Source organism: Falco biarmicus, chromosome Z (assembly GCF_023638135.1).
Source record: "Falco biarmicus isolate bFalBia1 chromosome Z, bFalBia1.pri, whole genome shotgun sequence".
NCBI classification, from domain to species: Eukaryota; Metazoa; Chordata; class Aves; order Falconiformes; family Falconidae; genus Falco; species Falco biarmicus.
In genome coordinates, this window is record NC_079311.1 from 66,545,260 (window position 1) to 66,572,215 (window position 26,956).

General features: G+C 37.7%; 2 protein-coding genes across 3 annotated transcripts in view; one reads left to right on the top strand and one right to left on the bottom strand.

Moving 5' to 3' along the window:
* The window catches only part of PLPP1 (phospholipid phosphatase 1), a 67,968-nt gene extending 66,119 nt beyond the window's left edge, over positions 1 to 1,849 (top strand). For both annotated transcript variants that reach the window (XM_056325457.1, XM_056325458.1), the window contains exon 6: positions 1,392 to 1,849. In XM_056325457.1, coding sequence (XP_056181432.1) covers positions 1,392 to 1,517 — 126 coding nt within the window. In that variant the 3' untranslated portion in view covers positions 1,518 to 1,849. The remainder of the gene's footprint in view (positions 1 to 1,391) is intronic.
* The window catches only part of MTREX (Mtr4 exosome RNA helicase), a 49,407-nt gene continuing 24,170 nt past the window's right edge, over positions 1,720 to 26,956 (bottom strand). Inside the window, exons 16-27 of the mRNA XM_056325456.1 lie at positions 19,419 to 19,569; positions 17,237 to 17,409; positions 16,897 to 16,965; positions 12,668 to 12,796; positions 11,450 to 11,560; positions 10,933 to 11,121; positions 9,637 to 9,800; positions 8,265 to 8,370; positions 7,014 to 7,070; positions 6,455 to 6,617; positions 2,311 to 2,415; positions 1,720 to 1,971 (exon numbers count right to left, since the gene is read on the bottom strand). Coding sequence (XP_056181431.1) covers positions 1,919 to 1,971; positions 2,311 to 2,415; positions 6,455 to 6,617; positions 7,014 to 7,070; positions 8,265 to 8,370; positions 9,637 to 9,800; positions 10,933 to 11,121; positions 11,450 to 11,560; positions 12,668 to 12,796; positions 16,897 to 16,965; positions 17,237 to 17,409; positions 19,419 to 19,569 — 1,470 coding nt within the window. The 3' untranslated portion in view covers positions 1,720 to 1,918. The remainder of the gene's footprint in view (positions 1,972 to 2,310; positions 2,416 to 6,454; positions 6,618 to 7,013; positions 7,071 to 8,264; positions 8,371 to 9,636; positions 9,801 to 10,932; positions 11,122 to 11,449; positions 11,561 to 12,667; positions 12,797 to 16,896; positions 16,966 to 17,236; positions 17,410 to 19,418; positions 19,570 to 26,956) is intronic.

A 26,956-nucleotide genomic window follows, 5' to 3' on the forward strand; every position in this document is an offset into this window, starting at 1 on the left:
AACACTTTCTCTGCTGAAAGTCAGAAGGGTACAGTTCATTTTCAAGACAAAGCTTTGTTTATTTGTTGCGATCAATAATCAGAACAAATCCTGGAGCAACTCTGGGAAAGCCTAAATGCTGCGTTAGCTGTTAACTAAATGGCTGCATGTTGATTAAAACATAGTACTACCCCTTGTTTTTTTAAAATCTCATTTTCTAAGAGGACTGCCAGGTATGAGAAACATCAGGGACTGGAGAGCTGAGGGCACTTTTGGGGAAACAAGTTTAGTGAAGGATGCTGGATGACTGAGAGGATATCTTAGAGGTGCTTTGCAATGTAAGGAGTAGAAGGTGACATTACAGTGAACAGAGTTGAAAGGTGAGGAAATAATTTTTGAAAATAAAACCCACTAAACAAAACCCTTAATCTGAAGGAACTGAAGAGTCCCCCTCCAGAAACAAAGTGGAGGTAAGAGCACGTTGGGGCAGTAACTGCAAAAGGAGCACTAAATTGAAAAACTCAATCTAGTATGTAGCTAAAGCAGCATGTCAGGTCATCAGCTAGCCCTTGGCATGAAAGGTGGTTTCTTCTGCTGCCCTAAACTGTTCTGCAGGTCTGAGGTTTGCTGTGGGAGGGGAAAAGGTGATGTAGGAAGGGATCATGAGAAAAGGCTTCTCATTTATTGTACTTCAGGCAGCATTGTACCTAGCATGTCTACTAGTATGACCGAAGTGGGCAGTGCGATGACAGCAAGCTGCAGAATTGGATCGAAGCACTTGTCTCATTTGTCTCCTAGTTGGTAGCTGTGAAGCAATTGCGTTGGTATGTTCAAAGGAATTCAGGAAAGGATAATGTAGGTAGAATTGGCCTTACAGATGCTGGAGGTGTAGGTGAGATGCATGTATTGGGAAGGGAGCTGCTCTGAATCTTGCCAAGGAGAGAAATCCAAGCTTGGTTTTACCAGCTTTTAAAGAAATGGAAGTGAGAGTGATACTCCAGAGAACAGTTCCTCAGCTAAAGCACAAGGTCTCCTGTCCTAAATAAGTAACAGAATAAATATAACCATACATGCAGTGTGGGCTCTCAGCCAGCATATCTTGCTCCTTCATTTACAGTGGTACAAACCGTGGCTTTTGTAATGAAGCAGTGCCTGAGAAGGCAGTTAGAGCAGTTAACACAGTAACAGTGATGAAGTGGTCAATGGGAGGGGGGTAACAGCTGGAGAAAAAAGCTGCTGAAAGAACAGGGAACACTGAATTTTATACGAGACTTCCTAGCAATTTTCTTATTTTTAATGTACTTGAACTTCTTTATTAGTTTTGATCATGGAATTTACCTTCTGCAAAAGCATTTACCCACTGTTTCAAAGACTTACAAGTGCAGAGGCTTACCACTGATCTCTTCACTTAGGTTGTATACGTGTCTGACTTCTTCAAAGTAAGAGGATGTACATTTCAACCAAAAGAAGATTCCCATACAACCCTACATGAGACTCCCACAAATGGAAATCACTTTGGCAGCAATCATCAACCATGAAGAATGACCCCCACCTCACCTGTCTTGCCCTCTGAAAGGAAAACAATTTCACAAGTCTATGTAATATAAGTAAATGCCTTTAAGGGACTGCTGCTACTCTTGAATGCTCACTTTACCTGTATATAGTAACATCTACCACATTTATTGTATATCTAAACTTTAAGTTTCTGTTGGTTCAAGCTCTTGCTTAAACAAAAAAAGCTACCCAAACTGTAAATTTTTATTGGAAATGTGGTAACAGTTATATTACATACACTGCTGTTTGTACATGCCTTGTTGAAGCAACTGTGGTTTTAAATACACACTATTAAAAGAAATCACTTGACACGGAAGTAGCATGTGAAGCTGATCAACTTATTCCATAATGTGCATCTAGTACTGTTCTTGGAAAATACCTTCTGTTACAGGTAAAGGCTTGCAGCAAACACAATATCTCTCTTGATTTTTGTAATTCCTATTAAAAAAGGAAAAGTGTATTAATATCCAGCAGTTGTAGCTGACACAATCATTATTTTAAGTGTAGTTACAGGCAGGTAATGCTCTGCAGTAGAGACAGTGTTACAAGTCTTAAACAGAAGTAATTTTACATCCATTTTCAGTTATAAACTTGGGTTAAACTGTCACCAGAATGATACTTCTTCAGTCAAACTTTATAACAGATCTTGCCTGGAAAGAGAGCAGTGATGCTGTATTACCAAATAATTGACTCATGCCCTGCCCCATCCCTACCCCTCACCTTCCTTTCATAGGTTTTCTAGAATTAATTCTCATACTGTAGAACTAAAATACATACCCTCTGCAAACTTATTTTCCAACTCTGTGTTTCCAATGGCTTTTGCAGCCTGACACATCTGACGGAGCAATTCTTCTAGCCTTCTCATGCAACGAATTATGCTACCTGTACAAAAAGAGAGAAAACTTTATCTCCTGCCCCACAACGTCACTGAACAATTCAGTTGCTTGAGCCCACTTGGCAGCAAGCCAACAGTTCCTTCTCCAACCCTGTTCAATTTATCTAGAATCCAATGGTGAGGAATACTTGTATGTCTCACACTTGGTTTCTGTTAACAGTAAATTTCTCCCATTAGGTACTTACTTGAAACTGTCTCCAAATGCTTCTCCTGTTCTTGTTTTCCTTCTATCTTCACAGCCTCTAAGACCTTCTCAGCTGTTTAGTAATTCCTTGAGACTTCCCTCAAAAACCATACACGTTTGAGGGATTTACAGGGTTGCTGCTTCAAGAACCACCACACACAGTTTGTATTTTGTTTTTGATAGTGCAGTAAGTGATCTACATTATTGCTACGGACCACTTGGTTGCACACTTGCAGTAATGCATACAAGCTCAGTATTGACATGGCTCCTACCCTGCAAACTAATAACCATTGTAGTTTGTTATGTGTTCACCTCCCAACTTCTCCGCTTAGCCCAAGTCACTGTAACAAGTAACACAAAATGATCCTCATGCTTACACTTTTCTAGCAGCATGCAAACAGTATGCTGCCTGGTCATTTTCTCCAGCATCATCTCATGCCTACAGTGTAAAACTACTATGTGCAAAATGACTGCCATACAATAAATATGGAATGAAGGGATTAAAAGCTGTCCTGCTAAGAAGGACTTGGGGGTACTGGTAGATGAAAAACTGGGTATGAGCTGGCAGCATGGGCTCACAGCCCAGGAAGGCAACCTGGGCTACATCAAAAGAAGCATGGCCAGCAGCTTGAGGGAGGTGGTTCTGTCCCTCTGTTCTGCTCTGGTGAGACCCCACCTGGAGCACTGCATCCAGCTCTGGGGGCCCTCAGCACAGGGAAGACATGGACCTGTTTGGATCCAGAGGAATGCCATGAAAACAATCAGAGGGCTGGAGCATCTCGCCTATGAGGGCAGGCTGAGACAACCTGGGGTGGTTCAGCCTGAAGAAGAGAAGGCTCTAGGGAGACCTTATCTCAGCCTTTCAGCACTTTCAGCACTTAATAGGGGGCTTACAAGAAAGACGGACAAACTTGAGCAGGCCCTGTTGCAACAGGAGTGTAAGGAAGAAAGAGGTTGCCCAGAGAGGTGGTAGATGTCCCATCCCTTGACACACTCAAGGTCCAGCTGGACCGAGCTCTGAGCAACCTGATCAAGTTGAACATGTCCCCGCTCACTGCAGGGGGAGTTTGGACTAGACCTTTCTATGATTCAGTGAAATACTAGCTCTAGACAAGGCATAATACCACCTGTAGTAAAAACTGTCCAAATGGAAATACTCTACGAAGGTGTACTCTATGAAGGTGTTGGGAAAGTGAGAAGTAAAATAACACCTCTCTTAAAAATAAATAAAAACATTCATATGGTACCAGTAGGCTATGTCACCTTCTACAGTAAGAAGTTTGTGTAAACACAGCAGTCTGTAAAACCTATTGCAATGACATAAGACCCCCATATACAGTCTCTTGGACACAAAGTGCAAAGCCAAAGCAAGTGAACTGCCAGCAGCTCCCCCGAGCACGGCCACACCGTGTGGTGGCACGCCCCAGCTCAAGGCCAACCCTGACAACTGTTCCAGGGAGTACTCATTTACAGGCAGCGTAGCAGGGGCTGGTGCAGACATATTTCTTTTGTGCATGAAAAAACCTGCATTTTTGGAATAAATGGCTATTGTCTATGCTTACTTCCACAAAACAAAACAATCCGGAGTTGATTAATAGGATACTTAGCTCAGTTTACCATTCTTCCCTACAACTTTATAAAGCTTCTCTGTTTTCCCAACACACATTTCAGCTTAATGACAACTCAATTTCATTAGCCAATCAACACTGCTCCACCTGTAGCAAGCACACTTGCTTTCGCTGCGCAACCTGAAAAGGCAGCCATTTACATACCATGACCACGAGCTTTCACACTACTCACAACTGCAGCAAAAGGGGTTTCAGACACTTGACCATCCGTACCAATTAAACAGCAGAAGACCATCTATCTGAAAGCTTGTGAGAGTGGAAGCATGCCATCAACACACAAGATTTCTGTCTAGGAAAGTTCTGCTAGTGCCTGTTAGCCTGGATAGCAGCACAAACCCAAACATTAGTCTCTCACTCATGAAAAGCAGTCTTTCAGAACACCCTTGTAGTAAGTCGTGGGGAGGGGAGTGATGAAAAACCAGTTTAAAAAAAGTGGTGGCTTCCAATGCACTCTTAATGGCTGGCCCATTTCCTGCGTTCTTACTAAAATTGGTGCAAAACAGTGAAGGGGGGACTCCATGTAACAGCTGCAACTCACGACTGCTAATTTGACATTGCCCAAAAGGCAAAGAGGAAAATACACCTCCTTTTAGAGCGTTAATAAGCCATCATGCTATACCTCATGGTAACAACCTCTACCAAAACTAAAACGGGCAGCACCACCACCCAAAATGAAAAATTGTACTTAAGATCAAAATAAGGATGCTGTGGGTTTGGGTCTGTGTTTTGTTGTTTGTGTTTGATGTTTTCGGGGGGGGTGGTTGGTGGTTTTTTTGTGTATTGTTTTTTAGTTTCTTTGAAATCACTATAATGTCTTGGCTAACCAGGGCAAACTCCCCTGGGATTTAGCAACACCACACTGCATTTAAGGTAAGCGTAACTGACAGTGGATGTTTGAAGTACTTTCCTTCCTCTTGGACAATGCACAGAAAACCAGCCTATTAAAAGTTAAGGGAAAAGTCATGCGTCAACCCCTGCCACAACAGCTGAACTTCTCAAAATAGCCCCTAAGATCTAATTTTGAGGGAGCTAGCACTGTTGACTAGGGCAAAGCTGACCAACTAGCCTAAGGCCAAATATGGTAAATGGAAAACATTGCTGCCTGATGTATTCTCAACATCGTCAGATGTGCCAACATAAAAATATAGGCCACCTATTGCTTCTCCTTTTGTGTTCCCCTTATTCAGGGTACCTCTAGATCAGATGAAAGGCTCAGACATTCGTTGCAACAGTAAGAATCTGCTGAATGCAGAATCAAAGACTGCCAGGATTTCTGTTGCTCGCAGGCAACCTGCTTTACAAAATTCCTGGGTCTGTGCATTGGATTACAGAAATGCATGAATTCCTTGGTTCTAAGGGGTGCCATTTGCAACTGTGCACATACAGACAAGAAAACGGCATTTGGAGAGGTAAAACAATGGTGACAGTAGCAACCTGAAAAAGGATTTTCAAGAATCACTCATTACACACAGCCTCATAAGACTGGTGCACCTAGTCTGCTGTTCTTCACAACTTTAACACAGCCAGTAAAAGATGAAATTAGGTTCTTCATTCTGGTTTGACCTTCAGGTGAATGGTTTGTCTTTTTGTGAAGTATCTGGGCTTTAAGTCATCCTAATTTTAAAATAATGAAAACTAAGTATTCTTCCTCAAGGGACAGTTTCTAATACTCCAGTTTTAGGAACTAAATTAATGCAGATGACAGGTTACATCTTGGCTTTCCAAATATCTGCACTGCACTGCTGTGATGAACCATCTGAAACAGACTTAGTTACCTCTCACTTCTGTCATCATTAACATAGCAGGAGGAACCTTCCATTTGCCAAGTAAATAAAACATTTAACCGTAATGAAGACAAGCACATGAGCTGTACTTCTAAATGGCAAGCATTTGCAACAGGGTGTTTCCCCCTTTAACCAGCAAAAGTAAGCATTACCTCCTGTTGCAATACTTCGGATTTCTGAGTTTTATAGGAAGTTCTTAAAATGTAGAGATACCCTTTAAGTCTGCTACAGATTCTAAATTATCAACAGTGTAACTATGAATTTTTTACACAGTAAACAATTTTGTCCCCTGCTTAGCTTCAGCCATGCAGATACTTGAATACATTTGAGTTAATGAATTTTGTGATCTATTATAAGGCTATTCAGAATTACCATTCCATGTTACAGAATTACTGTCTCACACCTCCTTAAGAAGAACTGATTAACATACCTTCAAAGACATCAGTCATTTTGCAGATGTGAGCAAAGTTAGCTCCATTTGCCCATGTATACACAACATCCATTAGATTGGGTCTGAAAGAATTTAAGTAATTTTCTTCATCAATTTCCAGTTTGGCTTCTGCTGACACCTTGGCAATTCTTCTTGCACACTCCTTTAAAATAAAATATTTTAAGTTTACAATATGCTTAAACAGATTGTTTAACCAATAGAAAGACTTCCATATTATTAGGATGAGGTTTCCTTTTTAGTGTGAAATTATTCAAGATCAGAAACTAAACTACTGTTTACATTGTAGCAGCCTGTGCTAACTACTTACATTGTAGCAAGCAAGCTTATGAAAGCTTTTAAATGCATGTTCTGAATTAGGGCAAAGATTTCTTGCAAACAAGATAACCCATTACTACACACTGCAAAACCACATGCAGTGCCAGGCCAAATTCACTGATGATCCAAAATTAAGTCTTCACTGTGCGCTTATTACACTTACACACTGTACGCACATTAATATTAACCTTGAGTTCAGAAAGATTTCTAATGCACAGATTACCTGCATTTGCCGAAGCGGTCCTGCCAGCTGCTCTGTCAGTTTTGGCATTTCACTGGACTGAAAAAGAAATAATCTTAAATAATCTCATGCGCTCCCACACGTTTGCTCTACACCAAATTAAATACAAAAATAGAAATTCAGCGTGTGGTAGTGCTGTTGTAAGTTATTCCAAACTCCTCAAACTTGTTACCAAACACTAAAATTTACTGAACTCCCCCAAGTGCTTGCTCCAAAAACTAAATCAGAAAATTAAATCTTTCTGTACAGTACGCCAATGGTATGAAAAAAAAGCACCTGCTTTCTGAATACTTCCAAAATTCCCTCTATTTAGTTTTCCATACTTTTGAACTGCCAAAATGCTGATCATTTATTGCTTTAACTGTTAGAAGCTTTTCTTGAAGAATATAAAAAGCAAGTGTTTTTAATAACTTAAACATAAGTGGTTTATATGTGCTATTGTTCAGTGAACCACAATATTCTAACTAGCAAAGGCTTACCTTGGCATTCCGTCTACTAACAAAAGAAACTCCTTAGCATCTGCTGCTAATGTGCTTTCCACATTTAGAATCAACCCAAGTCATGCATCTTGCTAGCTGTCTGCAGTAGTATTTCATATGGAAGTTCATTTTTACTGTATTTTCCTGACAAGGCTAAACTTCTATAAAGGTTGTAGGTGGAAAAACGACAGCATCTGATATTAAATGTCCGTGGTTTTGCTTTTAATAACATATGGTCTGCTTTTGATATCATATCCATGTGGTACTGCCACTTCCATCAATAGGTTAAGGGTACTGTCCAAATAACATAACACAGGCAGGCATGTCTCAGAATTTAAGATACCCTCACCCTGGAGTGCAGGAACAGAGACTGTTAAGCCTCTTTTTTGAAATAATCATTCTAGATTTTAAATTATACAGATGTGTGTGTGTGTGTATACATACATAAAGACAAGAATGTATGTTGAGAATCTATTAATATTGCTTCATTGCATGAGGAGGAAACAGTGGTAGATTCAGTACAAGGACTGCAATTTCATACAACTTTTGGTATGTCATTCATGAGGAAAGACATTTTAGCACTGAAGCTGCAATGCTTTTGGCAAATTCAATGGGAATTCATGTCAAACACCTTTGGAAAGATAAAAAGTGTGTAATAGCTTGTACTGCTATGACCGATTTCTGGAACTGAGTTATAAATAATACTGTTGTAGACAGGAAGATCTGGAATTCATGAACTGAAGAAATAACTTACATTCTCTTGAAATACAAAACAGCTTAATAGTGCAGTTGCCTGTTCTGCAGATAAGTCATTGAAGAGACCATTGAACATCATTTCTGTCAGGAGTAGTTCATCAGCACTAAAATAAAGAGAAAGAGAAGGAAGCTTAGGGAAGCTTACTGAAATGTAATTTTAAAATTATGTACTATTAATCTATTTTGTGAAGCAACTCAATATAGGTAAGAAACAATAACGTCTTAATTTTTCTTACGGGAACACCAAATTCTAATATATTAGCTTTTTAAGAGGGATGATAATCGTAACAGAGTGAGACAGTATTTTAAACAAACTAAAAGCTCTTACAGGACTACAAAGAATCTCTCCTGATAGTTCATAAAAGTTAGTATTAATGGTCGCTTTGGTCAGGTTTTATCAGACAGGACATCAGTAGATTGAAAAGGACTAGAGTTAGGCAACTTATGAAAAGGGACTAAAATCAGTATTGCTGCTGCTCAAAAAAGATTGAACTGGATTATTTCCAAGATACTGAAAAGCGTAGCAAACTTGCTTCAATTTGCTTGTAAAATAAAGACATATCAGGCAAATGCATACAATGTGGGAAAAAAAGTCCATCTTTTTACAAAGAAAAGTGTAACTCCTCAGCAAACAGTTCCTGAAAGTCACAAAGTTGATAAAATCCTGAGCTTCCCTATTTGCTATAAAATTTTGCAGTGAGAAAAAAGTAACTAGATATACAACAAATACAGGTAGCATCTGTCAAACTATCTGTAAGGCAAGGAGTACAGCAGTCACTGTAACTTTCAAAAATACGTAATTCTATGAAAATCTGAGTTACACTCTAGAAGTATTAAAGTCCAATTCATGAGTTTCCACGGAATCTTTACAGCATGTTTTAATATACATGTACCTGCTAAATGTATTACAGTAAAATGCATCACTTCCATAGATTTGTTCCAACAGACCTATGGAAGCAATCAAGCAGTATTGCAAACTTGTCAGTGACTCGGTAACTGCTGACAGTCACTGTTACACCCACACCTGTGAGAAACTGTACTCAGAGTCCTGGGAAGTGGAACCACAGAAACTGAGACCATCCTCTCAGGTACTGTACAGTATTAAATGAAAACATACGCTATTGCCTAAACTGGGTAAGAAAACAGCCATTTTCATGTCCATGCTTTAGTTTTAAAATATATTGTATTCTGTCCTTAAGTTGCTGTCTTTCCCGCTTCAATCAGTATATTCCCTCATGACACTGATCACAGAGTCTCTGAAGAACCTTTCTTCTAACTGTCTCAGAACTTTAAATATGATCTACTAATTTGAGCCAGGACGATCAAGTGTGTATTCAAGACAATAATAGCTTTGCACAGAAACCAATTACCTGCTGATTTCACAAGCAACCCGTCCTTTCATCTCAATGACATCTGAAGATGTAGCAAACCCCAGCCTTCTCAAAACACGCTTACGGCATTTCAGTTCATCCATTTGTAAGACAGTTCTGGCTTTTTTCAGTTCTCGCTTTGCTGCTTTAATATCCATAGCAATCTGAGGGGTCAGAGGAGAGAAATTACATTTTGCTAGTTTAACAGATGCAACTGTTTTCAAGATAATGTTTAATTTACATAAAGGCCTCAGAATGACAGCATATGGACATACTGGTTGACACTGACTCAGCTAACTCTACTAAAAGGGAGGTTTAAAACAAATTTCTTTAAAAAAAAAAAATCAGCTCCAGTTACCCATAGAAAACTCTGGCAAGTTTGGGAAGTTAAGGAGTTTACCTAGAGTGGGGAAATAACTCCAACCAGCCCACATTAAAAAACCACAAAAGAAATCTTTGGTTGAGAAATAAGCACTCATCTTCTGAGACCTTTACCAAGTCTCAGCTAACCAACTATTCACTGAAATGTAACCCAAAGGCATTACTTTCTGCTATTAGAGCTTCTGCACTGTCTTGGAGTTTATCACAGTCACTGTCAACATCCTGACAGCAGGGTGCATAGTGCAGACACCCTTGCAGAATTCTGCTTGGTCCATCGGGTCCACATGCAACTTTGTGCTGCCCATACCAAAACTACCTCACTTCTGTGATGAGACTCCTGTAGAACCTGTTTTCTGGAGCAGCACAGAAACATGAGAGCTAGTTCTCTGCACAACCAGTTTCAGTCTAGCAGGGTATGATTACATAAAACAAGTGTATTGCTTCCAGGCTGGACGTCAGCTCAGAAAGCAGCAGCCCCAGGATTTGTCTGGTACACTGCCCAAGCCAATAAGCCCCATCAATTCAACTGAGCTTTGCACAAGCTTATTAAAAAATGATCAATTTCAATTATCTATGAAGACTTCACCTATACTGTATTACTGTGCTATGCCTATTTAGTGAAAAAGACTCTAGTGGCACCTCTGTAACCTTCCAATCCCTGATGACTACTTTAAAAGAGTTTTATTTTCAGATATACTTCATATATCTATCAATATAAAGGGTACAACACCACCTCAGCCAGTCTGTAGTGAGATTCAATAATTTTACTGTATTTAAAAAGTATTAACTGGGCTTATTAGTTTAAGAAGTATTATTTGGGCTTTGCAAATAAAAAGAAAAGCAAGTTAAAAGGAACTACTACTGTCTCTCACTTCAGCTAGATATAGGTACAGTGTTTTGTTTTAGTTTTTTTACCTGTGCTTTTTTTTCACAAAGTGTGTATACAGTTTCCAAGTTGGGATCATTGTGAAGAGGATGTGAATACATCCTATGCTCAAATGCCTCTACTTTTTGGATTACTTTTTTCAGTCCTTGATCTTTGATGCCCATGTCATCAATAGGGTCTAGTAATGGTACTCCATCAGGAAATCGTTTCTGTACTTCCTAAAAGCAGAAAAAGAAATTAAATATTCTTTTTGTAAGATCAGTAGCAGTAAAATAAACTATACTTTTACAAGTAAGCTGGCACAACTATAGAGACACAGAAGGCAGTAGTGTAAGTTTGTTATGTGATGTTTCAGCAGTTTTCAAAATCAAGTTTAAAATGACAAGGAGAAGCAAACTGACATATATTGTGGCTTCCCGCCCCATTTAAGAATAAAGCTGAAGATGTGACACAAACTTTAGACAAATCTCTTTAGAACAAGTTGTCTTGGGTTCAAGAGTACCTCACTACCAGAGCAGAGAGCTTACACAGCCTAGTGGAACTTACTTGTATAGATTTTAACACACTTTGCCTGTTGTCAATGGGCCTCAGGTCTTTCGGTATGTAGAGTCGGACACTGCTGATAGCTGAGAGAAGATGTACCAAAACAGGAACAACCTATCAAAGAGAGTGCAGTAACTGATGAATCAGTGAAAAATGTATTTATTATTACTGTTTCATAGCAAAACTTTACAAAGGAAAAGGACAACTGAGTGCACAAAGACATAGCAGTGGTAAAGGAGTATCAGGAAGCAGGAAAATGTGGGTAAAGAGATAAAAGTATTAATAAGGAAGAAAACAAGGTTTGTCCAAATGGAAAAATTTTGTATTCAGTTAAATCTTGAGAAAAGCTACATGTGGGGAAAAAAATATTCATTTTTTCTATTACTTTGCCATTTATCTGCTGTAATACCTACCTCTTACCATCCGAACCAAATTATTGCCATATACTTAACTAGGAATGCTAACAATAAACAATATCAAATCAGAAATACATATTCATAGGTTTCAAAACCATGAAGATACCATGAAGAATCAATACTCTAACCCAAGCTTTAAATGGACTTGGGGGTGGGTGGGTGGGGGGGAAGAAGTGGACAAATTAAAAACTGTCTCCGATGTGCAGACTGCAATTGTTTGTCTTGATATAGGGTTTCAAATTGAAAAATTTAAATAATATGCAAATGGTCTCACAAAAAATTTCAACTTAAGTTTAGAATGAGATAGCCTCACAAAGCTGAAAGGGTCTGAAAAAGAGAAAGAAATTTTAAAAAATTCCATTTCCAGAGACAGAAGATACTGCTAAGTATCTTCAAAGAGCATTTGCTAAAGCTTATTACTTGAGGATTTCTTGTACAAGCAAGAAAAAAAAGTATAGACACTTGTTTATCCACAGATTTTATCACATATGTAAGTAATTTTACAACTTTGTAGTTCTAAAAAAAGACTGGTATTGTCTTTAATCTACTGATTTGAAAAATATAACACAACAGTAAATTTGAAAGTACTTCTACAGTAATTAATTCACTCAAGTATTTTGTTCACACTTGAAAATTTCCTCTTTGGTGAAGTCAGCAACTGTTTTAAGAAAGCACAATTAGGTGTACAGCTCCTTTCTCTTCCTTAATGCATTAACCCCTTTTACCACAGTCTGCAAATGCTTTGGAAATAGAATTTTTGAGAACATTTATCAGAAACTATTGATAATAAACGTGTGTAACAAACCTGCATCTCTCCTTTCTCATCAGGTCTGGCTGGCTTTGCAGCCTCAGTAGCAGAATTTTTCAAACTCTCTTTGCTGCAGTGTAGTAGCACTTCAACAATATATAATGGGTCCAATTCACCAGAATTTGGCTGTTAGGGGCACAGAAGAAACAGGTCCAGGTCCATAAGAGTTATTTTAAAATACCAGCAAGAATGGAAGGAAAAAGCATGATTTATTCAATACTAAAAGTATGAAACGAGCTACTGCTCTTCACAGAACATGAGCTCAGTGATGCAATACATTCTAAAAACTACTGAATCAGTATTGATTGAAAGATCCCTCACACAGAACACTTGAAAAAAACTACCCTTTCCCCATCCTCCCTTGACAGTGTAGCCTGAAGTCTACTTGTGGCTTCAGGTGCTTCTGCCTTTTCTTCTAGCTGTAGCTCTTTCAAAGTAAGCCAACCTCTTTTGTTACTGTAATGCAAAATATTTGCATCATGCTAGCAGTACTGAACTTTGTCTGCTTTTCAAAAAAACCCCAAATTTGGGGGATCTCTTTCATTTGCAGTTTTGCAAGTTCAAGTTTTTCCTCACAAAACCATAGAAAAATCTTTCAAACGTAACAGCTTGTATCTCCAGCAAACAGGAAGCTGCATCTTGCAGGCCACATCTTTATAAACCCCAAACATAACATCTGACATTCATTTAAAGAACACAAACATGCAGATATGGTGGTTAAAGACTATTGTTCACAAAGCCATAACCTTTAATATACACTGCTTTAAAAAAACCTGACATTAGTTACTTGACTGGATCAATAGGCACTAAGGTTGCTCAAATACACTCCCACTATAAGCAAATCTTTTTATAACTTGGCACAGAACTAAGTTATAGGCCTAACACTGCAGGCAAGACTTTTAAAACCGTATGTGCAAGCTTCTCTGCTTCCAAATATGAGAAAGACAAAACAGTCTTTTCAAAATCCTGTGTTAACCCAGTTCAGTTTTACTGGGCAATATTTTTCATTACAAACCTAAAACATACTATTTTCTTTTACTGCATGCAAAGCAGGGTGGAACCAGCTAGCATTTCCAAGAGATTCTCAGAAGCACTATGAGAAATTGCCACAATAAACTAGACAGAAAAACAAGGTTATCCTGTTCTACAGTATACATAATTATTCAAGAAATGCAATTACTTGCTGGGGAAGGAACTGTTCCTCTGAATTCTATCCAACATTTGCAGAAAGCACTCACAGCAATGTGCAAGACTCATACCACTGAATTAGAATTTTAAAGTAATATCCACATACATCAAATCAGTACCCAGCCAAAGCCACAGAAAGCATAATGCTGACTTGAACAAAGAAGAGACTAAACTCACAGCTGCACATATATGCTACAGATGATAATAGAGCTGGAGATGTCTAGAAAATGAGAACAAAAAATATTTCTATAAGCAACAGTATTGTAAACCCATTAATACAGCAGGTGTATAGATGCAATTAACATTCGCTGTTAATATTACTCTCTTTAAATTTACATACACCAATGGCTTTTAGACATTGCTGAGACCTGACTTAATCTAGAACTGCTTTTTGAATGTGTACTGTTTCCTTCAGTGGGTTTTCTACCTTTTAGGTACTAAACCCTTGAACAGGAACACATGTTTTTATATGCTAGAGTAAAATAAGACTAGAACACCCTGTAAAAAATTTAGTCACAGACATCTCTGTCATATCATATTGCATGATTAGGTATATTTCAAGGATTTTAGATTTGCCCCAAAACATCTATTACTTCATGTGCCTGGAAACAAAACAAGGTAAGACAGTTGATCATATCTGCAAATCAAGCAATATGGCACAGATCACAAATTCAGATTCCCAGATTAATAACATCTGACTCATGGAAAATTCAATGACCATGACACAGCACTAAAATTTATGTTTACGCAGTAAACAATATAAACAAACATGAACAGAGAAGCAGGAGAATTTAAGTTTAACATACAAGGATTATAGCAATCTAAATAGGAAAGGCCAAATTGCAGCAGCTGAAATTCTAATACCAGCAACCATTAACAGACAAAAATCTGATGTCTAGAATCAAGGATCAGATGACAATATGGACTATAAACAGCACAATAAAACTAGCACACTGCTGGCACAATCTAGTGGAAATAAAATTTCTTACTCAAAAATGAATTCCAAAGCAAACAGTTACTTTGCTGCCTATTATAATGTACAATATATAGCAAGCAGTACCGCTTGAAATAAATTCTCTCTACTGTAATTCAGGATAAAATACTGTTTGCATTCACAATTTTGTGGAACACTGCAGTGTGAAATTATGCTGGAAAAACATCTAAATAAACAATGAACATAACTGGCAATGACTCATGCTTTTGCTTTCAATTGCAATTAATAAAGAGAATTACTCAGTGAAATACAGACATACTTTAACTCTGAATGTCAATCTTCATTACATATCTTCCGTACTAGAAAAAGGACTTCATTAGAAACTATGACACAGTGAAGAATTTACAACTAAAGAGAAACTAGTAATATAGACTGAATTCAACATAATTTCTAAGAGCAAATCCAAAGAACTGTCACAGCTTAGAAGTGGATGAAGATTTAAAGATGTGGCATAATAACGATATACTTCCAATACTAAGTAAGTATACTACTACATTAAACTAATGGGGAAATGCATCTGTATCCCAGGACAAAAATACATTGAATAGACACATTAAAATGGGTAAATAACAGCTTCTTCATTTGTTTTGCCTCTGCTCATAGAAACTAGTCTTCCCATACCGATTTTAAGTTACATAGCTTTAAGTCTGTTCCATAATTTTCAGCACCTATTGTCATTCTTTCCATAGAACTCAGAAGGAAAAATTCAACCCAGCTGCTAGAATGACTTAATGAAAAAAGTGCTGCTGGAGCCATGGAGCCAGAGCCATCTCCTGCAGAACAGACTGTAATTTCAAAGCTAATGTTTAAACCTAAGGGCTTTATACAACAGTGAGACAAGCCAGATAGGGAAGGCAAATAGGTATGCGGATAAAATATGACACAGACAGAAGAAATGCCTCCAGTGACAAAGAAGTTGGCAATTTTACATAGAAAGTTTGGGTGACGGGGAAATCTGTTTTAATGCTCATGTGGCCCTATGAAAAAAGCAATTTATAAGCAAAAGTTTAAGCAATAGCAGTCACAATCCAGTCTTCCAACTTGAAAAAGGAAGAAATGTGACTTTCAAAAGGAAGATGGAAAACCAGAACAAAATCTTTTTTAATAAGTTCTGTATGAACACATTTTTCTCATTTCCTCTTTAATGAATATATATTAGAGAAGCACCAAAAGGTGCCACAGTGCACAGGCGCCACCAGAACTTGACGAAGACAACTTCTCATTTAGGCCTAGTAATTAATGCTAATGCTCTCCTGCCAAAATTACAGCAAAAATGCTACCACAGAAGAATACACTTTAAACTTAGGTTTTAGTTTAGCCAGCTGAGTTGCTTGTCAAAACATTTCTGAAATGGAGACCAAAACATCATCCCTGGGGTTATGCGGAAACCAACTATAAAAATGGATTTTTGGAAGGAAACCCAAATCTGGCTTCTATTGTATCACTGTCCTCTGTATTTTTTTCCACATTTCCCTGAACCCATTGCTATTGTTTTGCTCTCTTTGCATTTTAAGTTTCCAACCCTAAACTCTACAGCAACACCCCAGAGGACAAGGAATCCCATGTCTCATGCACAAGCTTAGGACTCAAGACACAATTCCCCAGTTTAAGATAATAGTCTATATAGTGCCAAATGTCAGCCTTTCTATGCTGTCAACCCTTAAGTTTCTACAGATTTTCTGAGAGTAGAAAACGTATCTTTCCCATGAATGGCTTAGTGTAGCACTGTTGGGGATTTCTCACAGGCAGACCAAGTATTCGGAAATTACTGTAGTGCCATGTGCACTTTTTTTTTATCCCAGACACAAGCAAGCATTATCTTTGTAAATACGCTAAAAGCTAAGAAATGAACACAACACTTAGGGTTTGTCCCACCTTCCAGTTTTTTCCTTTATACTTTCATTTCAGGAAGGCTTGAGCTTTTTGTAAATTTGGGGTGAAAGGGAATTTTTTTGCCTTTGAAAACTACAAAGAAAATTCTATCTTATTTTCAAAAAAAGCGGTAAGGTATATATTTTTCTAACAGAAAGAATGTATATTTTACCTTAACATTCGATTTCTTAGAGAAATTAACAACCACTCCCCATCCAAAGTCATCACCTTCATTCTTCACCTAAAAATATTACAAAGATATTATAACCCATGTATAATCACATTCTAGCAAGCAGATCATAGTAATGGACTAATATTCAAAACAAACACATTTCTTTTAATTAATTTTTGAATGTTTAACACAGAAACATAACAAAATTTAAAAAGTATTGCTTAGAGTGATGCAACGTAATTTTTCAAGATGGTAAGTGGCAGACACAAATGAATCCTGCAAATTGCAAGGATAGGTAGAGATGTGAAATAAAAACAAAACAAAAGAAAAATCAAATTACCTTTACCAGTCTTCCTGGCTGTAGGAAGGGCAAGCAATACTTTGGTTTGTGAACATATTCTTCAATCTCTTTACCCAGTTTTGCAAGCTGCTGTCGGATTTTGTAGTATATGACCACATTTTCCTCATTGGGAATTGCTATTTTGTTGTACTGTCCTTCCAAATTATTCACTTCTATAATACAAAGTATAATGTCATGGAAATTAATAACTTCATAGATTTAGAAATCAATGTTTCACTTCCAGATCTATATAACTAGTGTTTTGTCACCATTTTTCACATTAATTTCCTATTGACAATAATCCATTCTCTGGAAAGCTAGAAATCTATAAATGTGCATTTTATTTCTAGGAAAATAAATATTAATGCTTTTTTTTTTTTTTTTTAAATAATAAACAAGCTTGAGAAAACAGAGAAGGCTAGATCCCCAATCCAGGAATTTCTGATTTAGGGTTGCAGAGAAGTCCCACAAAAACTTGCAATGATTTTTAGGAGAGTGTTCACTGCCTACCAGTACTCTTCTGCCTCCTCCTATGAAAATGAGATTACTCAAAGACATCTTCTAACAAGACGTCTTCCAATAAGAGAGAAGTTGGTGGAAGATGCTCTTCCTAACCTGTTTTAGGCTCTGATTTAATCAGTTGGAAATCAGTATTTTCTTCCTTCATTTTTACACCTTATTTAGGCAAATCAGTTTTTATTATAAGCAAAATGCTTCATTCATTCAACACTAGTAATACCATAAACAAAGGACACATTATAAAGATCTCTTTTTCCTCTCTAGCAACTCACTGTCTTGTATACTATTTGAATGCATATGGGTGACTCAGAAACCCCACTTCACTGGAACTTGCGAGACAGCTCAGGGAATTTCTCCCTATTTTTAGATGTCAACTTTTTGAAGAAAAAAACAGTAATCCATACTCACAGCATAATTTCCTCCTTGATCTAAACAACCGTTTCTCTCCTTTGTGTTTTTAATTGCAGTTGAAGCAATTAAAAAATTGTAACACCCAGTATGGTGCCTAAATAAAAAATGTCCAAGAAATAAGAAAAATGTTCTCCTGCTCCATTTCTCTATTTAAATGGCAATGCTGGAATTCTAGACTGAAGAGCTAGGCATGCGCAATGGAACAGGTTAGTTTTCAGGAAATACCTACTATATTTGACTACTACCATCTTAATACTGCATCTGCCAACTAACAGAAACTCTACAAAGGGAATCACACACATACTCTGCACATTTATCAAAGCTACACAGACACACACACACCGTGTCTCTCTTACTATTCATTTAACAAACAAACAGGTGAACTGCTCATTCATCAATGGCAAAGGAAGTAGTTGCCTCTCATGTTCTTAAGATTCTTCTGGGTTAAGTTTTGAAAGAGGCCTCACTCTCAAACACTGGCTGAGATCTTTGGAAACTGACTTTGGCTCAGGAAAACACAGTATTTAAAGATCATGGTTTAACATTTAGTTACTCAGTGAAGAGCACATGATGTCTCGGTCCTCTCTGAATTATGCTTTGTGTTTTAATTAAGCATTTTTTCCTATACTACTTTGAATGAAGTGTGCATGAGTTCTTTTTAGAGATGGCAATGCAATATTAAAGTTACATTTCTTTTAGCCAAGTTCTGCATATCAAAAAGGAGTAACTTTTCCCTGCACCTTTTAGAATTGTTTTTCCTTCTTCTTGTCCTACAGCAGGGGTCCTCAAACTTTTTAACCAGGGGGCCGGCGTGTGGATGAAGTGGCAGGCAGTCATCTGTGGCTGCTTGGTTTCCTCCCCCAAGCCCCGGTGCAGGTGGGGGGAGTGGGGGGGGTCTGTAAATACCGGGGGCCGGACTGAGGACCCTGGGGGGCCATATCAGGCCCGCGGGCCATAGTTTGAGGACCCCTGTCCTACAGTTTAGCAATGTGACAACCATTCTTGTCTGATTCAGAGAAGAAAGTTCTCTTCACAGAATGACACTGCATATCAATATAGGTCCTAGAACAGGAGGAAACTACTCTTACTGAAACTATAACCTAACAGCAAAAGGTGCAGTGGCAACTGTTGGCAGGGAAGAGAAGAACTGCATAGATAAAAACTCTTACCAGCATAATGAAGTTTAACTACCCAATCTCAAATGCAACATCTTTCATACTGACTCTCATGAGTACAACACAGTAATACTCACTTTCTACTATTTCTGGAATAGTTCTGTAATGTTGGAACTGATAGAAGGATTTTTCTAACATGTATTCAGGATTAATTTCCTCTACTCGAAGCAAGTTCAATACCATGTTGTATGTCAGGTGGAATGCACTGTTTAAAGGATCAGCTGAACCCTGAAAAAGATCCAAGAACACTATCCAGTTAAAAATATTAAGTGCAACATATAAGAACATATCAAATAAACCACGATGCAGTGTTTTATATGAGGAGCTGCTTTGCTGGGTAGTACCACTTGTCTTGAATTTAATAGTACATGTCTCATCAAATCCTAAGGAATTTTATTATGCTGAACATGTAACAGTATTTATGTCTCACTGTATCTATAGTTATACTACAATATTATAAATTAGATCTGATATGGAGTGAAAAGTTCAGATTAAAAACTTGGATGTTTCTTATAGTCTATAAATTTGGATTCCATTATCTGAAGTTTAAAATAATAAGCTATTTAACTATTTAAAGCAATCCATTATTTTAACACTCTGAAAGAACTTATTTGCACACCTTTTTCTCTTAATACTTACTGATCACACCAGTGTCTTGGGAAGCCTGTTCAAAAATAGGTGGTCTGCAACTTCTTTAATTTATGTAAAGCCTCATTATAGAATTAATTTATTTCTTGCCCAAGAGAGGTTGTGGACTCTCCACTTGTTAAGATACACAAAAGCCATCTGGACACTGTCCTCAGCAGCCTACTCTAGATGACCCTGCTTGAGCAGGTAGCTTGGACAAGATGACCTCCAGAGGTTCCTTACAACCTCAACCATTCTGGGATTCTGTGAAGTTCCCATTTTTGTACAAGCTGGTATTTACAGGTATTTTGAAAAACCAAAGAAGAAAGGATGCTGGCAAAGCACTGTAGGGAAATACCATACCACTAACTTCTTTCCCCATTCTTATTTTCTAACATCTAGTACTGTCCTCTGTAAAGAAAGGGTACTGGCCTAGGTAGATGCACCTTTGGCCTGACACACCATGGCTGATACTATGTTCTTACCCAAGAGGAAGACCTCATTACCATAAGAAAAGCAAACGTTTAACTGATACACATTAAAACAAGGAGCTATTCCAAGAACACACAGAACAGTTAAAACTGTCTAGGGAAGATCCAGAACACCTCAACACTACAGCCTCTCTGAGCAAACTTGAGTAACTGTCTCTAACTTCAGTGTCAGCACAGGCAGCCATCCTCATAAACCAAATAAAAAGTTGCTGCAGCCAGATGACAGAGACCCAAAACTTCTGAAGTATGAAAATGCCCAACTGCAGTGCATAAGCTTTCATCTAAAGTAGCACTGGTACAAAAGGAACAGGTGTTTGAGAGTTCTTCGGAAAGGATTCAAAGGGAAATCCAGGAGTTATGAAGCAGAAAATTACAAATTCTGTGCCACAAAAGCAGTGGAAACCAGAAGCAACAGATAGGTGGATAGAATACAGCAGAACAGCAGCATAAATAGACTTTTTTAAAAAACAAGGTAGATCACACGAATCTTTCAGAGCTCTTTGAAAGTGTTAACAAGTATGCGGATTATTGTACCTCCTTGATTCCTGAAATGCTTATGACAACACACTCCCTACCCCCACCAAGCTAATGTAATTAAGTCTTTGAAGGATTTTTTTAAAACTGACATCTTGTGAATTACTAAGCAGAAAATGTATTTTTTTCAAAATAAAGTTTCCCAGTGGAGACTCAAAGAGGTCTAGACTTAATAGAAATCTAGAGAAGGCATGGATAGAAAAATAGCAAGGCCTGCTAAAAATATTACTAGATCACTGAAGACACTGAAGATCAGCAGTCTGCAGAGTTGCATGATGATGAGTAAAATGACAAATGAAATTTAATCTGAAAGCGTATTTTAAGAAGATGAAGTGCAGCGGTTTGGAACAGTTTAGTATTTGCTGCTGATTAAAGTGACCTATACCTAAAATAAAATTTAGCGAACAAGTGGTGTCATTTCAACAAGGCCTAGAAGTAAATTGTTATGGTTAAACATTTTAAAGTAATAACAACTAAAACAGATAACAAGAAAATTAGCATGTTTCAAGACATACTTTTCATGCAACCATATGACTGCTGAAATTTCAACATATTCTATCAGACATTTTAGCAGCTCAGAGAGGGCTGACACTGGGAAACATGCTCTCTGCACTTTCTTTTAAGCTCAACATTTGCTTTACTAACAATTATTCTGTATCCTCTTACAACTGATTTCTTTGCCTTTTGCTATACAGTAATATATGTAGCTGAGATATTCCCTCATCACGCATAATATAAAAAAAGCATAGGCCACTAGAAAAACAACTGATTATTAGTTTATATACGCAAAATGCTGAAATTCAGTTCAAGTGCTCTCCTAGATCAAGCTAAGTGTAATGGATTCTAAGCTACATTACCATAATATATACCTTTTCCCTTCAATTTTAAATGCGCTGTCACAGATTTTGATACTACATCCATAGATGCACCGACATCAGATTTAGTAAGAGACAATTTGAATCTAAGATGCCTTCACATGTAGCAGATTTAAGAATGTAATCCAATTTGCTTTATATAAGAAACAGTCTTACGAGATTACCTTACAAATCCCAGGAACCTATTCACTGCATGATTATTTCATATCAAGAAAAAACCCAACTCTTACAGAGAAGACTTCATCTTATGCTTATACCAAGAAAGTATCAATATGAATACACGTAAAACAAGCTTAAGATAAATCATACATGATAAAGCATGTTTTGCTTTCCATAGCCAGAGACTCATTCAGTCATTCTAGTTCACATCTATGAGCAGATCATAAATACAAATGTAGGTTTTCACCTCAAGTGATGTACCGCATAACAGAAATACCTTTTAAATAAGATAATGACATGTGTATTTAAAGTAACACCGTCAGTTCTGAAATTACCACAAATGGGTTTCTACTAACACAAATGTGTCAGCAAGTATGACACCAACAGCTGAACTGCAGTGTGCAGAGGAAAGCTCAAGTTTCTACAGACGTCTCTGGTCTGATACAGCAAAGATGAGAGAACTTCAGTTGCTGACGCTAACCAACATTTAACACCGCTTTTTTCCTTAGAGCTGATAAAAGGATTACGTACCCAAGCTCTTGTCTATTTTTCTAAATAAACAGGGAACAGAAATTACTACTCCCTAAAAAGCTGCCTTCTCTACAACAGAGAATGCCATTCAAAAAATGGCATTTACTGACAAAGAGCACAGCAATTACGGCCGTGTCAGCTAATGGTGGGTCAGACTCTTTCCTACAGCAACGTCCACTGCAATAGCCAGGTATCAAATAAAGCAGCTGGAATACACCCAGCAGCCTATCTACAGACCAGCAGAGGGAGATACGGCAAAATGCTGCTGTGACTGCTCTGATCCCACTATGAACCCCTTTCCATACCTGACACGGTTACATAGCCTTAAGGCATCACTCAGCTATATGCTTCCAAGATTATCAACTATTTGAAAGAACAAAATTGTGTCATATTCTCACTTAAATGCTATCATAAAGGGAGAAAAAAAAGAAAGAACTTTATACTACTATAATATATCCACGGAACATGCCAAGAAGGACCAAACAATTTCTGCAGATTCACTTTAAAGGCTTTTTTAAAATCAGTATAGCTCAACTGTGAAGTAGTGATTTAAAAACAAACTAAAAAACCTCTAGCTATTTAAAGGATATTATTTGAAAGGCAGCATTTCAGCCAGTTGCTGATGTGGCAATTTTTATTTTAAACACATGATCAGCATTTTACAATTTGAAAGTAAGATCATTCTATTAAGACAAAGCAGTTAAAACATGATTTTTTTGGCAAAAATTGTGAATTCTTCCTGTTCCTTCATCTCATAAACACATGCTTCTCCAAGTTTTGGAAATTTCTGTTTTCTCAGTGTTCTCTAGGCAAGGCTACATTCAAAATCAAAAGTTCTAAGCAGCTTATTTTTTCTGAAAACTGGAACTGTTACTTCTCCAAATTAAGCATAACTACAGTAGCTTTACTGTACTACACCCTCAGCACTGCCAGTGAATTCTGCAGCATGCATTAGTCTCTACCAACCATCCCAAGCTATCAACAGACTTGCATGTAACAGGCAGCAATCACCTGGATGCCCTTGCTTCATTTACCTAGTAGCAAAGTATGGATTTTGCTGCTGCATTACGAAACCTCGTAGCAAAATACATTAGAACAATGTATTTTTGCTATACTGTGTATACAGAAAACATGAGTAGACAATCAGCCTCTTCTGGCAAATTATAAAGATTGCAATAATTATTGAAAAGGGAATTAATGGTTACCTAAAGACAACTGCCAGATACATACAGCTGAAGGAAGGGAAAACAGGAGGGAAGAGAACATGGGCTACATTACTGAGAAGAAAATGGAAAAGGTGGGCCTTCCTTTCCTAACTTCCTCTCAAAGAGCCTACACACTATAAAGTGCTCAACTATCCTCGATTTTGCTTGCTGCTAAGACATAGTAATAGGCAAATCAGTTTAACTTACATTTTTTCCATGATGGTTTGCTCCTCTTGCAATCCCCTTCTCTACTCATGCCCTGTGCCACCAGCTCCCAGATCGACTTGTTTTTTCATTCTTACTTTCTTAAAAATATTCTGAAGCATGTATGGGACATTTAGCCCACCCTCTACCATAGATCCTCCCTTCATAATTCATTAATCTTTTCTTCAACAAGCCAGGGTACGCAATCATCTGTCCCAAGTTCTCAGTCTCTGGGGAAGCCTCTCCCTCGCCTCCAGAGGAAAACCTCCATATTAGAGAGAGGAAGAACTACCAACCACTCACGCAGAAAATGGGGCAAAAGCTTAACTGATCTGAGCTGCAACAAAAGTTGATGAGAAAGGCTGCCTTGAACAGACATCAGTAAGTCACTTTCAAACACACGTTGTGCCCACAGCTTTATTGCTGTTGGAGAAGTACCATCCCAGCTCTCTGGCCTCCTTTCTGCCAGTAATCCTCCTTCACACCCCTTCAAAGAGGGTGGTCCTGCCACCCCGAATCTTCAACAGACAGTAGCAACGTATTTTTTTCTGAGTATTTTTAGAAAAACAGGATGATTTTGCAAGCTTTTCTATCCCCCTGGATAAGAAGTGCCTGGATACATGAGAACAGCTTTGATGTATCAACTGAAATTAATAGCCTACTTAGTGCACTTGCAACCACATTACTTCTGGAGAAATTTTAAGAAAATTTACCAGTAGTGCCCTTTCAAGTCTTCCAAGATTTGGATTGCAAAAGAATGACTGGTTTAAGCTGATAATGTTAAAAATCAAGAACATAATCATGAACAATTCACTACAGAAATAATTTAGTCAAGAACTATGTGAAAATTATAGCCGCTATACATTGTACCCTGTTTAACTGCCAAGAACTTCAGAATAGAGTATCTCCTTATCACAAGCAAATCACCCAACAGGGCATTCAGCATTTCCCAGTCCTACCATTTCTGGCCCACATAAACTAGAAAGATATAAAGATTGGGAAGGACAAAGATCAGTGCCTGGAATGGATATTCACAGGGTTTTTTCACTTTTTTTTATTACTATAAATACTTGGAAGCCTTGTCTAACCAGAGATGTGAGAGCTGTCATTGCTGCATTATGGCATGTTGTGTTGAGCAAGACATACATTTGGTAAGGGTTACTCTCCCTGTTTTCTCTTACAGCGGGAGAAAAATATTTACATTTTTAAAACTGTTCCCATGCAGTGAGGGAACAGATTTTGCACATAACTTTCCTGCTCTCCAGCCTGTCATGGAAAACATGTACAAAGTTTTCACAGGGAACACAAGATGGCAAATACTGTCTGAAACTGAACAGGGACCTTATGGGCTAACAAAAAAGAAAGACACAACCTGCAAAGCAACAATAAAGTATCTTTCATAATGCCACAAATCAGATACACTACAGGACATATTTAAGCCATTTGGTTCACTGACAGTTTCATTTGCTTATCAGTGTTTCCAGAAATAAGCTGAATGAATGAGTTTCCAAAAGAGAAAACAATGAAGTGCTTTATGATAACAGCAAAGAACAGAATACATTGATGATACTCAAAAGGTATCTCACCTTTTTCCTCATTAGAGGGAAATATGTACACTTAGCTGTCTGTGACAGCTGCCATCACAAATTTACGCCTCATTAAATAAAAATGCAAGTGGCTGCTTGATACATCTTTAAGACATAGGAATACCTCCAGTGAAATATTAATTAACAGCACAATTTTTTCCATATATCAATGATACAGTTACCACATGAATAATCAGGTCTCTATCAGAAATACCAAAAAAGACTGAGTAGTTACAATGATAACAGGATTATCCTGAGCTGCATTACCCTGACTGCAAAACCAGTAAAAACACCTTCTGCAAGGTTATTTTTAATAGACTATAGTAAGCAGCTATTTTAAGCAGAAATTTATTACCAATCTGGCTCACTGCTTTGCCCCAAAAACAGTTGCACCAACACAAACAGAAGCCACTGTGGGTAACCAAAGACTGCTTTAGCAGGCTTTACCAATGAAAATACCTCAGGATTGGGTTGCACAAAGGCTCCAGTTGTAGTAACAGACTTAAAAGGAAAAAAATGTATCTTGATTTCTCTTGCACGCAACTACCACTGGCTGAAGTTAGTTCTGAATGACAGAACTTTTCAGTCATCTACCCTCTCTAATACAGTAGCTCCTACCATTGTAACTATCCTTAGTTCTACTTCAGGCTGCTAACTCCAAGTTCTGTTCTTCTCCTAAGCCTCTGTCTTCTTTCTGAACTGAACACAGAAAAATATACAAAAAATCCTACACACCTGTACCAAGGCATCCCAAATTAACAAAGCAGTATTTAAACTCTCAAGCAAGTATTTTAAACTACAAATATTTTATACAACACAAATGTCATACTTTAACTTAAAAATTTTAAAATTGGGCCTCCCCAAACTGGGACCATAGCACTGCTACACGACTTGCTCTGCACAGAACACAAATGGACAGTGGGGGGAAAGGTAATTTAACATGCATTCAACACCGTGCTGTACAATCATTCTTTTGGATCTGAGCTGGCCTGGTAACACTATAACTGCATTTGCAGAATACATTTGAGAGAATAATTTTGCTCCTTTTAAGTTGTATAAATTCAAAGAAAGCTGAAATGGAAAAAAAAAAAAAGGTATCTGTATATGTACTCAGAAGCTAGCCGAGATCTGCAGCTCTCATTGGCTTCAGATTTGTGACTACAGGTATCAGGTCAGTGATGTGACAATTTATAATTTCAGTAAATATGCGGTACATTTTAACTTAAAGGAAATGTGTGCCCTAGCAAAGACTATATACCTCTACAAAAAGTGAACATAAAAATAAATTCAAAAAAGAACTTTGTCTTCTGTTCATCTCACACTTACCTTTTTTGGTTTAAGAACAGGAAGGCAAAGCAAAAAATATAGCTTAATCAGTTAAAATACATTTACATTTGTAGTGA